The 15,198-nt window shown below is 40.7% G+C and overlaps 1 protein-coding gene across 1 annotated transcript in view; it reads left to right on the top strand.

Annotated features, from left to right (window-relative positions):
• Positions 1-567: 567 nt before the first annotated feature.
• roraa (RAR-related orphan receptor A, paralog a) overlaps positions 568-15,198 on the top strand; it is a 261,349-nt gene continuing 246,718 nt past the window's right edge. The window contains exon 1 of the mRNA XM_058407825.1: positions 568-918. Coding sequence (XP_058263808.1) covers positions 765-918 — 154 coding nt within the window. The 5' untranslated portion in view covers positions 568-764. The remainder of the gene's footprint in view (positions 919-15,198) is intronic.

Below are 15,198 nucleotides of genomic sequence, written 5' to 3'. Positions count from 1 at the left end.
GGGTTCACTGGTTTCCTCCAGGTTGCCAAATAGGCTACGGTAAATTGCCCCATAGGTGTGAAAACTGTGTGAATATGTGTGAGAATTTTGGACACCACACACTCGGTGTTCCCGGGTTAGGTTCCAGATCCCGAGTGATCCTGACCAGGAAAAAAAAAAAAGGACGAATGAATAAACTTTATAGTTTTATTTGATTTCCAAATAGTCACTTATAAATATTAAGGGTTTTTTTGATAGAGCTTGACACATAAATGTATTCAACTGAGAGTGTGGCATTTTTTAGATGATAAAGGTGAGTGGAAACCTCCATTCCCTATACTGTGCCTTATACCGAGGCAGTTTTGTACAGCATTATGTATTTGGCAAATATGTCGACATATATCCGTGAAACCTAATATAAGGGCATGAAAGAGCTCTGGCTCAGTGTGAGAGGGCTCTTAAGAGCGCTCACATCCATTCATCGGCTATTGACAGCCTCTCCCTTCCCCAGTCCTGCTGGAGCTCTCTCTCTCTCTCTTTCTCTCTCTCTCTCCCTCTCCCTCTCTCTCTAGCGCTGCCAGTGGACAATCAGACCCACACACCCTCCTGCTTCCACTCGCCTTTTCTTTTTTTTTTTTTTTTTTAAACAATTCTTACTTCGGCTGTAAATTTACCCAGGCACACGAAGCGTCTCAGCTCGAAATCTCATCGCGACGGCTCGTGATATCGCAAGCGGTACATTATTCTTAGATCGAAAAAAAATATATAGCATTCTGAAATACAACATGGAGTCGCCTCCTGATCCGACGAGCGAGCCGGGTAAGAGCGCCTCCGAGGCGGCGAGCGCGGTCCGGGAGAGCCCGCTGAACCTGGACGCTCTGCGGAAAGCCGAGCACCAAGCGCCGGTGCGCAGACACAGCTGCTCCAGCACCAACAGAGGTAAGTGTACTTGAAGTACCACCTCTATAGCAGCAGTAGTGACCATGCAGCAAACTTCAAAGTGAATTCTTTGGCAGGATCAACTTCAGGCACGGAGATGTGCATGCAAACCCAGCGCTTTTCCTATTTATTTACTGAATCAAAACAGAGCGCGTGATACGACGATTTAAGACTGTTCAGGGAAATATATATATGTAAAAAAGAGTTAGTGCCACGACTGACAATAGTGTTGTTGTTGTTGTTGTTGTTGTTCATGACAACACTGGCTTCCAGAGATCCCACAAATATGCTGTCATAAAAAATGAACTGATACAGCTGTGATTAAATCGAGATTTAAAGCACGAGCTAAACGAACAGGATTGTTATGATGTATTTGAACCGAACTTTTTTTGGGGGGGTCATTTTCACACTTTAACACACCAGCAGCAACACCACGTCCCGGGATATTCCTGCTGTGAAGGCATGCACTGGTGTGGATTTTACACATTTAGCTGTCAGTATAGCTCGCGTGTCAGTGCACGCGCTCGACGGGGCTCGGCGTCACGCGCAGCGCAGCGCGGCTCGCGCCCCGGCTGCTCTCATCGACCCCCGGACACATTGTAACGGGTAGATCCGCGCCGGCGGGAGGATCACACAGACGTGGTGTTAAATAATTGATAGGAATGAGTAAGGTCTGATTATGAGCAGTCCGTGTTTTACAGTAGAGACAGTAAAAGGGCTGATTTAGCCACGCCCCCTCAGCTGCCTCCATTCAACCGAGCTGCTCCAAGTTGAGCGGAAAATGTAGCTCACGTTTTCACCGAAAACGCCGAAGAAAAAGCGTCCGAGCGAACTTCCTGGGTCGGGGGGATTCGGTGTGCGTGTTGTACCTCGCATTCTTTCGTCCACCTTTCATTTTGGAAGGGTATATTTAGGCGCTGATATGAGGAAGGAGGAATGTAATCTGGTTATGTAACAAGTTTTGCCATAAACAGAGTCGACAGAGAGAGAGGGAGAGAGGGAGGCGGTTCTGTACTGGCTCAGCTCTTCCAACAACTTTTGTAATCATAAACTTATCCTTAAACATTGTGTTCTTACTAATTTAACAAGTTCTACGAGTACTAAAAGACACAGCTTTCACTCCGTCCCCTTAACTTGGTTGTTTTCCAAACGCCTCCTCGTTATGTAATAGCAGGTATATATGACAGCATATCAGTTTGTTAGGATGGCACAAGCCAGGCTTTTTTTTTTTTTTTTTGCTGAAGAAGTGTGACCATGCTTCACCCCTAACCCGCTGACCCTTATTGAACCCGAGACTTTAGTATTAAAGAGACTAAAGTGCATCTGGAAAGGCAAAAGCAGAGAGGGGGGAAAAGGCCGCTTCAGTTCTGTTATGTAACGTTGTGAATGGGAGATAGATAGAGAGAAACACTGTGGTCACTTGCACGGCCCTGACCAGGATTGTTTCAAATGTATTCAGATTTTTTTTGTCCACCTCACAATTTGAGCCACAGCTCAGATGTGACTACATATATACATACATAAGTTGTATGGTAGTTTATATAATAAGTGATGAGCCTCCATTTTCTTTAAATGTATCATGCAAACTGGTGTGTTACATCATTCATTCATTCATTCATTCATTCATTCATTCATTCATTTGTTCTTCAGTAACCGATTTATCCATTGGAACACTGAGCACAATGCAGGAATACATCCCGGACTGGACACCAGTCCGACGCTGGACACCACGCACACAGATTCTCACCTAGGGCAACATCCTTAACTAAGATTACCTAATTTTTTTGATTGTCATTTGTTTTTCAAATTTATTTTATTAACTCTTTCATTTTGACCATGCATTCATCCCATCACAGTGTCAGTTAATTTTTTGTTAATAGCACACCAACCCTGACCTATAAATACGAGGTTTATCATATACATCTGGCCATGTAGTGTGTGACGTTTTATGTATTTATTTTCTCATTAGAACGTGCGTTCTTGTTAAAGGTTGTATTTCTGTCGTGATATCATCCAGTCATATTTTCTGACTGGTGACTGGTGGAGTAAAATGTAGTAGTGATTGGTAATGCATAATTCATCCTTAAATTTAAACGGCAAGTGAAAGATTATAATATTAATATTTCATGGCTTTCAATATTATGGCTTACTGAAATTGATGTGGTGTGTGTAGTGTGTGTTTTGGGTGTTTCATGTAGGTGTCAAAAAATCATTTGAATAGTATTTTTAATCTTTTTGAAGGTATGTTATTGAGGATGCTTAGTCTCTCTCTCTCTCTCTCTCTCTCTATATATATATATATATATATATATATATATATAGTGTGCGTGTGTGTATAAATTATTCCAGTCCTACACAGTAACCACAGTTCAAACCATATACCTTCTAATTTGTTCATTATTATTATTATTATTATTATTATTGGGTTGTTTTCAAAAATGCGTCACTGGCTTCGAATGTATCTCAGTATAGATGCTAGCACTGTGAGATAAAGCTAAGTTGCTGAAGCCGAACTTTTTCCTCGACCCGCAGCACTCACACTCCTGTATTGAAAGCTTCTTTCAGCGTCGGCTCTTGTAAAGTATCTGAAGGTGCAGAGCAGTAGGCTTGTGTCTCTGCTACAGAGTCATTAATGAAGAGAAAAGGCACCATTATCACAGTGCAGCATCCCTCACCTCTGGAGGAAGACATTTGGAAATAATCGATATTAATGGTGTGATTAATGGCAAGGAAAACTCCGAGTGTGTGAGATAGTTGTGGAGCTGTGACTGTGACTTTAATGAAGGTCCTGTTACTTTTCTCCCAGATTCAGATGTTATTAGCCAGGCTGCGTGCCTTGCTGATTTGAGATGAGCTTTGTGGCACTTACTCTAAAAGCTGACTAAGAAGGATGAGTATAGTTTTGAGATGAACATCAATTTGTTATTTCTATCCAGGGCCCTCTGCTCAGCCTTGAAGCTGGATTGGTAATTGTACTGCAGGTGAATGTGTGTGTGTGTGTGTGTGTGTGTGTGTGTGTGTGTGTGCGTGTGTGTGTTTTTCAAAGTTGAGTAGGCTGCATATGAATTTTTCACTATATCTTTTTACTACTTAGTGCTGCGCAATTATGAACAAAATGATTGCACTTGGCTTGGCTGATACTGAAGATGCTAGCTCTCCTAGCTGCTAGAGAAACTGAGATACAAAAAACTGAGATATTGATTTGTTTGTTTATATAACTATAGCTGCCATATATACCGTATAATAAATAACTCCTATATATTGTGCAGTTTGATAAATAATATTAAAATGTTTCAGTGGGTTATTTATGAATATCAGTCTTGTTCTTGTCCGTAACTGGTGGATGTGTCTGCTAATCTGGCATACAGCCTGATTTGTGCGTCTCTCCATAAACATGGCAAATTGAAGCTAATAGAACATTTCTAGCAGATTCTCTGCTAATACAGATGACATTCTATTAGCAGAATGAATGCTTGTTAACTGTGAGTCTCAGAAAACATGTGTGACAAATGATATTGACGTTCTCAGTGGGCAGTTCTGTAGGAACACCTGAGATCTGTTAACTCCTGTTGTTGAAACAGATGAAATTGATCATCATGCTCAACAGTCCCTAGCTGGAAGTTTTTGGTGGGTTTTTTCCCCCCTTATTAATCAGAGTACTCATTTGTCCAAATCACTGTTCATAATTAGACAAGCTTCATTTTTAAATGTTTTTTTTTTTCCAATGTAAATTGGAAATGTTTTTGCATTTCGTATTTGTCTTCTTTACAGAGTGAGATACCCTCAGACGGTTAGCGTAGTCCTGTGCGCATGTTTGTTACCCCTGTCAGTGCTGTGCTGCTACTGGACCGCTGGACTGACTTTGCATTACCCGGATGCTATTCAGCATGGGGCGAGATTACATGTTTGGGAGTGGAGATTAAATGGTTAAGATTAAATGATTAAAAAAAAATATATATATATATATCCAGTCTTTTAAAACAAAACAAAAAAAAAATAATTGCATAGTTTCTGCATTTATTCATTTTCTTGGCAATGTGAAAATGAGAGAGTCTTGAGAGAACCTTTTATAAGGACGCCCCAGAGGGAAGGCTTACCTCTTGCACTTTAAAATGCGTTTTTTCCCCATATATGCCTACAGGGGGTAACATCTCTACTCTTAGTTCCTTTAAGTCACAAGAGGACTTCCAATCAGTCAGCCAGGTTCATATGAAGTCTCTGTTGCTTAAGCAAAGCTTGTTCTTGTACTTTCTCACATTGTGGGGAACGGTGGCTTATTTTTCCTGCAAGTGGCAGCACTGTGGGGTCTGCCATCTGTGAAGGACTAGCCTATAATTACTTATTAGTTGGCATGTCAGACAACAATATTTTGCTTCCTCTTTCTCAGTGTTACTGAAATCTGTCACCTGGTGGTGCGCTGACTGACTCTCCTCAGCAGGGGCAATGGAAAGACAAGCTGTGCCCTCTGATATGACACGAACCCTGTAATCAGCCCAATGAATGTAATTCTGTAAGACTAGTGCTTGACTAGAAACCAGCTTCAGTGGCAGAATGAAAACATTCAACTAAAAACTAGCACTGTGCTTTATCCTGGCCAAATACCACCATGTAGCTATGTACAATAAAAACAACAGACACCTCTTAATATAGTAGGTTGGTTAAAGCGGTTGTTTTCATTGGCTGGTCAAAGAAACTGGGCAGAAAGTAGCCCAACACTTGTGGCTTCCAGTGTCTGGTTGCTTAAAGTGGACTCTCACCACCAGAGCCAGTACTATTTAACTCAGCACCAAGGGCAGGCGTGTGCATCGTGCACTGACCCAGTGCTGACAAAAGACAAATGGGACGTAATGCCTGAGTCTAGGACAAGGTTTGTGCATTAAAGCTTTTCAAACCCTAGAGCTGGCTCGATTATTCCCGGTTTATCTGATAGCCCTTCCTTTTTTTGTGACATTCTCAAATGCCAGGAACTGGGTTTTTCCAGAAAAAGCTCCCAGTCGAATGCTCGGTGCTGATCTAGGAGCACCTGCTCTGATCCAAGTTCTTAAAAAAATAAAAACCCACAAGCCTGATTTTTTTACATGAGAGTTTAACAAAAATGTGCCAGTTCTCAAGCTCATATCCTGGAAAACAGCCCCAGCCGAGAAGATCATACAGGGATGACCAAGCAGATGGCCTCCTGACATAATGACATAAGATCTCTGATCTTCAGCAGTCTGAGGTGTTGCATCCGACTGTGTGTGGAAGGTTTTGTGTAGAGGTTATCGAAGTGTTTACTCTGTAAAAAAAAATACTCAGGGTATACTCAGGATTTCCATGAAAGAGGACTCGTGGTATTTTTTCTCAGCATAACTTGTACGCTTGCAGACTTTCTCAGAAAAACACAAAGAGCTTTATGAACATCTGGGAGAGCCAGTGTGCCAGAGCATGTCGGAAAGCTTCCTAAGCACTTTAGCGTGAAATCATTATTAGCACACCAAAGTCCACTCGTGTCTGTATGGTCACAAACTTTGAAACTTTGGGTTGCAGATACAACGCTACAAGGCTTCATTATATCCATAAGATTCAAGAACACACACTATTGAAACGAATATGGAGATTATTAGAAACAATTAGTTCATCACATCATATCTAATACCATGCTGCATATGACCCCGTATTAGCACAAATCTATATATATATATATATATATATATATATATATAGATTCTGTCTAGCTTATGCTTTTGCACATTATTGATGTAGACACGTCATCAGACCCTTTCCAAAGGTTCATAGCTCAACATCATCAGGGTCACAACCCCTGCATTCCTCTGAGCATACTATCTTGTTATATGCAACTTGAATGATGGATTATTGACAAGGAATTGCGCATATTGTGCATTATAGAGATGAAATGAATATTTAAAAGGAACAACATTAATCAATAGAACTGTATGCAAAAAGTTTGCACATCTCTGGCCAAATCGCATATTTTATATAGTTTTGAAATGAACACAACACATGCCTCAGCATACTGTTTTTTAAAAAAAGTCACATTTTTCTCAAATGTTAATGCACAGCTTCTTCAGATTTGATTAAAAAAAAATAGTAATTAGTTGTCCAGTAGTGAAGTCTCAAAACCTAATTAACTCATTAGACCAGAAATCACTCATTATGGGACTCATTACTCAGGTCGAGAATTGTCAGTGGGAACTCCCTGACTCTTCAAACCTTTTGCTAACGCTTGGTGAAAATGATGCAAATTGATGCCTACGACGCAGAGGAAAGCTATAAAAGATATCAAAGTGCTTCCAGCTCGCAATTTCAACTGTCTGAAATGTCATTAAGGAAATAGCAATTATTAAAGGGATGTGTGGAAGTCAAGGTGAGATCTGGAGGGCTTAGAAAATGTTTGCATAGAACTGCCAGTCTGCTTGGTGGAAAGGCATAGTGCTCTGGTCTGCTGTGCAGCATTGCTTGTACAAATATGATCTGCATGGAAGAGTCATCAGACGGAAAACCTTAGCTGCAACCTCATGACAGAAGTCACTATCTGAAGTATGCAACATAGGTAAGCCAGAGGCAATTTAAGGGGGAAAAAAGTGCAGTGGACTGATGAAGCAGAAATGGGAATAAAATAGCAACGTTTGATAAAAAGAACAGGAATAGCCCAAATCACATACAACTGTATTTGAGGCAGACTTACAGGAATATTGTATAAATTTATTTTCTTTTTCAAACACATTGGTTTCAAATTTATTTGCTCATCTTACGGCTAACTTGTTATAGCAGTGAGTGGTTAAGGCTCTGGGCCTGATAAGCAGGTTAAGAGTTCAAGCTCCTGTGCTGTCATGCTGCTAATGCACTGTCTGACCATTGAGCAAGACCCTAAACCCCCTCTGTGCTGAGACGGGTATATCATGCCTGGGAAAAAATTGTACAATAAACACTTATTTTTTGTATTCTTCTTCTGTAAAACCAGGAGAGAATAAAAGTCTCCTTCTGTAATGTCTAATAAGAATGGAGACACTTGTTGAGGGATCTTGGTCCACTCCAACTACTATTTTTCAGTTTTGTTTCTAGGTTTGTGCATGTAAACTTCTCTCTTCAGGTCAGACCACAGGTTTTCAGGAAGATTCAAATCTGGAGACTGAGCTGGTCACTGCAAGATTTTTTGTACTTTTTTTGTGTACATTTTGGAAGTATGTTTATTGCATCATCTGAACAGAAGTTCCCAAGGTTTGAGAGAAAGTCTGAACCTCCTAGCAGAAGCTCCCAAGGTTTGAGAGAAAACCTGAACCTCCTAGCAGAAGCTCCCAAGGTTTGAGAGAAAACCTGAACCTCCTAGCAGAAGTACCCAGGGATTGAGAGGAAGTCTGAACCTCCTAGCAGAAGTTCTCAGGGTTTGAGAGAAAGTCTGAACCTCCTAGCAGATGTTCCCATGGTTTGAAAGGAAGTCTGAACCTCCTAGCAGAAGTTCTCAGGGTTTGAGAGAAAGTCTGAACCTCCTAGCAGAAGTTCTTGGGATTTAAGGGAAAGTCTGAATCTCCTAGAAGTTTTCAGGGTTTAAGAGAAAGTCTGAACCTCCTAGCAGAAGTTCTTGGCATTTAAGAGAAAGTCTGAACCTCCTAGAAGAAGTTCTCAGTGTTTAAGAGAAAGTCTGAACCTCCTAGCAGAAGTATCTAGGGTTTGAGAGAAAGTCTGAACCCCTAGCAGAGGTTTACAAGGTTTTAGAGAAACCTGGGCCTCCTAGCAGAAGTACCTAGGGTTTGTGAGGAAGTCTGAACCTCCTAGCAGAAGTTCTGAAGGATTTGAAATGAAATCCTGGTATTTATCAGAATTATTTTTTGGTACTATCCATTTTCACATGCACATTTCCCCGAAACCCTCAAACACAAAACAGCCACAAAGCATCAATGATCCACTTCTATATTTTACACTGGGCTCTCAGGTGCTTTCCATTCTATGCAGTCCACATTTACCAGCATTTATGACCACTTTGTTTGGTTTTAAGCCTAGTTTCACCACAACATAAGAAACCACTTGTAGTTCTAATCATGCTTGTTGAAGTTTGTCAAATGATCTCAGGAAGGCTTTATTTCCTACGTTTGCTTCAAAACAACTTCCTGTTATAAACGTATTTTTTAACAGATTTTAAAAAACCACCACAGGAATCAACTAAACTCTGAACTTTTCTCTCTTTCACCAGCCTCCATTACTGGGTGAGGGGGAGACAGAGTATTCATGGGTGCAGAATATTGTGCTTAATGATATTTTTATCTGCTTGTATATGTTTATATTCATTACCTGACTGGTGTTTCTCAGCAAGTATTCTGTCTCTTTGTGCTAGATGTTTGTAGTTTATTTTTTTTCCCACTTGTAATTGAAGACCAGAGGGTTTTAAATATGTGCAACCTCATGTCTATAGCTCAGAGAAACAGGGCATTGTTTCAGGCATTATCCAGGAGAGTTCCTGGGAGCAAAATGGAATATAATATATGTTTAGTATAATATATGTAATTCTGAACCATCTATGAGATCTTTTGAGAGAAAGGTGAAGTTCTCAGGGTTTGAGAAAAAGTCTGAACCTCCTAGCAGAAGTACCTAGGGTTTGAGAGAAAGTCTGAACCTCCTAGCAGAAGTACCTAGGGTTTGAGAGAAAGTCTGAACCTCCTAGCAGAAGTACCTAGGGTTTGAGAGAAAGTCTGAACCTCCTAGCAGAAGTACCTAGGGTTTGAGAGGAAGTCTGAACCTCCTAGCAGAAGTACCTAGGGTTTGAGAGAAAGTCTGAACCTCCTAGCAGAAGTACCTAGGGTTTGAGAGAAAGTCTGAACCTCCTAGCAGAAGCTCTCAAGGTTTGAGAGAAAGCCTGAACCTCCTAGCAGAAGTACCTAGGGTTTGAGAGAAAGTCTGAACCTCCTAGCAGAAGCTCTCAAGGTTTGAGAGAAAGCCTGAACCTCCTAGCAGAAGTACCTAGGGTTTGAGAGGAAGTCTGAACCTCCTAGCAGAAGTACCTAGGGTTTGAGAGGAAGTCTGAACCTCCTAGCAGAAGTACCTAGGGTTTGAGAGAAAGTCTGAACCTCCTAGCAGAAGTACCTAGGGTTTGAGAGGAAGTCTGAACCTCCTAGCAGAAGTACCTAGGGTTTGAGAGAAAGTCTGAACCTCCTAGCAGAAGCTCTCAAGGTTTGAGAGAAAGCCTGAACCTCCTAGCAGAAGTACCTAGGGTTTGAGAGAAAGTCTGAACCTCCTAGCAGAAGCTCTCAAGGTTTGAGAGAAAGCCTGAACCTCCTAGCAGATGGTCTCAGGGTTTGATAGGAAGTCTGAACCTCCTAGCATAAAATCTCAGGGTTCTCAATACAGCAAGGATATATACCATGTAATTGCACATGCAAAAGTTCTCGCTTTTTATAAAAGTAGGTCTGAAGTAGTCGTAGTGTTTGTGCTTCTCCAGCTCTCAAAACAGGATTTGAAATTTTCTCGAATGACTCCCAGAACTTTACCCTAATTAAACTAAAATCATGGACAATTTTAATGTTTAGCGGATGTAAGAAATGTGTCCTATATTTCCTTTATTATTTATCAAAATACGATTAATCTTATGGTGTCCGGATTAGGCGAAGTTTAGCCACTTTGAACTAAATTTGAAAGTTTTGCCCTGTTGGGACAACTTATTTTGGAGTGCAACCCACCAGTGGTGCAACCAGTGCTGGCGTACAGGCCTTCTGCTCGAGACAGGGACCAGATTTTTGATGTCAGATCTCCAGTGACTGGGCAGCACTCAGATCTATGTCCCATTTACAGAAGTTCATATCTGAGTTAGACGGTTTAAATAAAAATAAATGAATGTAGTCCACGCTTTATGGGAGCGCTTTAAAGGCGTCTAAATTTACTGTTGCACGCATGCTGTGACCCAGCTATGCCTGTGGCGTAATTGAAGGCATGGCACCGAGTAGCCTCATGAGAGCCGATCACTCGGTGGAATTTTCGTCGCCTGCCACCGAACGCTTGCAGGTTTGGGAAAGGTAATGCAGAGGATCGACTGCGTGAATGAAAAGTTTCTTTTCAAGCAGTAACCTGAAGGGCACAGAAATCTGCTCTTAGAGCAACAGATTAGCAACAGAGGATTGAAATCAGATGGCTTCGTTAATGGGAGTTGTCCAGTGAGGGTCACACAAACACACGGTGAAGCTAGCTAGGATTACTTGCTTACCTTTCTAAGCAGTGTGTTGCGTGAGCATGTGTTTAAAAACAGTGAGTGGTAATGGTGTAAAATCTGTAGTATTTCTCCATAGCTTCCCTGGAGTTCCTTATACACTGTTATTCTCCTCAGCGACTTCAGAATGAATCGTTTTGGCAGAGGCAGAGCCGTTCACCCGGCACTTCTGATGAATGTGTGGTCAGAAAATGAAAAGCTAAGTGGAAAGTGTCAACGCCACTTGCTGCTTTAATACACCATGTGGGTGTAGTGGTAGAGCTGCCAGCTGGTTTGACCTGAGCTCAGTCGCGCGTTGTTTTTCTGCCCAGTAAATTTACGATTTTTGGTGCGAGTAACTGGTCTTAGAATAGCGTTCAAGCGATTTTAGCCATAGCTCTATGTGGGCTACAGAGTCTGTCTGAAAGTTGCTTGTTTTCGTTGGCCAGAGGTTGTATAATGTTGTCTGCTTTTCATCTTAACATGTAAAATTTTCCTTTACAAGGTGTGTTCAACCTACTCATAAAAGCAAGTATGGAAACGCAGAAGAGACATAAAAATCTAGGCCATTTCCTGGTCTTGACTTGATGTTTTCTTTGTCCCTTAAGACTGGTTGTGTTTCTTGTTGTGTTTCTTGTTGTGTGTGTGTGTGTGTGTGTCTGTGTATTGCTCTTTCTGTATGGAGATATCATCTCAGTCATGCTGCCTGGTTTATAATTCATGTATATACTCTTGTGTCTGTCATGAGTTTATGCTTGCATGATTGGATTACCGTTTTAGCAACAACAAAAAAAACACAGCAATGAAACAAGCCTCACGTATCTAATTTAATTCTTGAGCATCTTGGAAACAGATGCATTCCATGCATATCATTTCCATTTATTTAGAAAAATGATCTGACCTTAGTAAACATGTCTTTTCCTGATTTTTGGTGTTAGAATTCAGTCCCCTGTACAGATGGAAGTTTGCTTCATCATAATGATGGTTCATTTAGAATTTTAATTAAAACAGAAAACACCATCAATGTTTTTAATGATCTAATAAGCTTTCACAGTGTCTCCAAAATGACTAGTTTCAGCACATCAGACCGGCTCTCACACGGGCGTGTAGAATTCCTCCAACACCCCTGGTGATCAGCTGCAATTTTTTTTAGTAATTGACTAAAATCTTTCAGAGCTCAAACACAAAATTCCCCTCAGTTGAAATAACAGAAATGCGTAATTAATAACGGCTGTCCCTAATTTTTTTTCTTTTAACCAATTACAATGGACTGGCGGACCACAGTGGCTTAACAATACCCGTAAGTATTAATCATATTGAATCACACCGGATGGGAATCCATTAATTCATTCTTATTTAAATATTTTGTGGTGTGCTTGTGTTTTGTCCCAGGACTTTGTATCCTTGATGACCTTGACTTGAATTCCATGAGGCTCTGAAAGGGTTTAGTAATTGAATATTACTGTAACATGGACATTGGCCCTATTGTTCATGCTGTATGAGAATTCATGAAAATACATTTATTTCAATTTGCTATGAGAATATATTTATGTTCATGGATGGACAGATTCATTCATTCATTTATTCATTCATCCATCCATCCATAAATCTATCTATCTATCTATCTATCTATCTATCTATCTATCTATCTATCTATCTATCTATCTATCTATCTATCTATCTATCTATTCATCCACCCATCCATCCATATATCTATTAATCAATCCATCCATCCATCCATCCATCCATCCATAAATCTGTCTATTAATCCATCCATCCATCCATCCATCCATCTATCCATCTATCCATCTATCTATCCACCCATCCATCCATATATCTATTAATCAATCAATCCATCAATCCATCCATCCATCCACCCATCCATCCTTCTATCTGTTTATCAATTCATCAATCCAGCCAGCCATCCCTTCATCCATCCATCCATCCATCCATGTACCCATCCATCCATCCATCCATCTATCTATTCATCAATTCATTCATCCAGCAACCTATCCTTCCATTCATCCATCCATCCATCCATCCACGTACCCATCCATCCATCCATCCATCCATCCATCCATTCATCCATCTATCTATTCATCAATTCATTCATCCAGCAACCTATCCTTCCATTCATTCATCCATCCATCCATTCATTAATTAATTTTTTAGTAACCACTCTATTTAGGACAGGTTTGTGATGAAAAAACAGGTTATACTGGGAACACTGGGAGCGATACAGGAATACACCCTGGACTGGACACTAGTCTTTCACAGAACACCATGTACACACACACACACACACACACACACCTTTACACTCTCATTCACACCTGGGGCAGTTTAGAGCAGCCACTCCACCTAGCAGCATGAGTTGAGGAGTGAGGAAGAAACTAGAAATGCTGTGGATTGTGCTGTTTCTGTGATCCTTATAATTATCCTTTCACTTTATTTGAATAAACAAGACAAAGTTGCTGAATACCAGTTGAAGTCAATTGAAAGTGGCTTGGATTAAATAAATATTTAGTCACGTTGTGTTGATGTGACTGTCACCATTAAAGAATGTTATCAAGCGAGTACAAAGCCATGTGTAAATAATTCCTGGCTTGGGCTCTCCATTCCCAGGGCTGTATTACATTTTTATTTTTTTATCTGCCAAAATGTGAAATTGTTTATACTCTGGTGCTAAAGCCTGTAGCTTCAGAATGTCAGAATCTGATTTGTTGGCGTTAGCTAGTGTAGCTAATGGGAAAATAACCTTTGTCATTTCACTGGCTGCCTCTATCTCACATATGATCTCATGCTGGCGGATTGAAAACAACGATAAAAATAACAGATATCACACAAGCTTTGATACCGCATCGCATGATGGTAATGCTAGAGGCTTGGGCCTAATGAGAACAAAAAAATAAAGCTATAATTTCATAATACAAGAAATACAAGATCAGCTGGAAATATTAAAGCCACCTGACACCTTGGTAATGCGACTCATTAATGACCACAGACGATTTCAGTTAAATGACCAAACCGTTCCTTCAACCAACTTGATTAACCGGTACGTCTTCCGTGAGATTTTACTACCTGGAACGCCGATGTCTTTCTTGTTTAATGGTCAGTTAATGGCTGAGTATGTGGATGAAGGGCTATGGCTTGGAAATGACACTGAAATCGGCTTCTAATCATCTGTGAGAATGTAATAAGAGTGTGACGGAGAAGACAAGCCTCTCGGCCCGGACACGTCCACCTCTCGAGGCAAATAGTTTATCCTCCTGGTAAACTATCGGTGTTTAGCCGTTGAAGTCAATTAAAGTACCAGGAGATGCAGGCAGGTCAGTTCAGGTCAGCTAATTGAAAATTACACACCACACAAAATGACACAGCTTGGCTTCTGCAAATATTTTCTTTTCTAAAAACAAAAAGTTTGCATGAGGTGGAAATATATTCAACAATTCAACAGCTCTAATATTTCAGAAAATCCCCCTTGGAACAATTCGACTTCTACAAATATAGCGACTGTCAGCTTATGGGGTTATCTGAGATCATTAGGTTTTGATCCATACGAGTTGAAATGAAATTTGAATAAGTCTGATAGAAATCACCTCAGGGGCACCAGTGAATTTGTCAAACAAATGATCTGCCATGCCTCAGTGCTTGTTAATGAAGCTTATGAATTTTATTATGCAAACCTATAGTTTCCTTACCCCTGAATTAATCGCGTCGTTTCACAAATAAAAACCAGGATTCAGTAAAGAAATTCCATCAATGCTTATGGCACACGGCCAAGTACTGTGATTTGTACCGCACACTCGGGGAGCGTAATGGCCCGTCACTGGGAAGTAGGGGGAATAAGTGGAAGCACCCTGACTTTTCCAATTCATATGGTTAAAATTAAACCTCCAGCCCGCAGAAGCACTTAAGTGAAGGGGGAGCTCTGAAATTATGATGTGCCAGGCCATTTATTGAGCACATCTGTCATTCGTATCAACGGTAGTGCATTTGCGGCACACGGTTCTCGGACTTCATCTCACATGACGTTGATTGACCGCTCTGTTCTGGTAGGTGGCAGTTTGTCCAAAATGTGCGCTCTTTAAAACACACACCAAGGTAAA

The sequence above is a fragment of the Hemibagrus wyckioides genome, linkage group LG14, assembly GCF_019097595.1.
Source record: "Hemibagrus wyckioides isolate EC202008001 linkage group LG14, SWU_Hwy_1.0, whole genome shotgun sequence".
NCBI classification, from domain to species: Eukaryota; Metazoa; Chordata; class Actinopteri; order Siluriformes; family Bagridae; genus Hemibagrus; species Hemibagrus wyckioides.
This window is presented reverse-complemented; position numbering and strand designations above follow the sequence as displayed.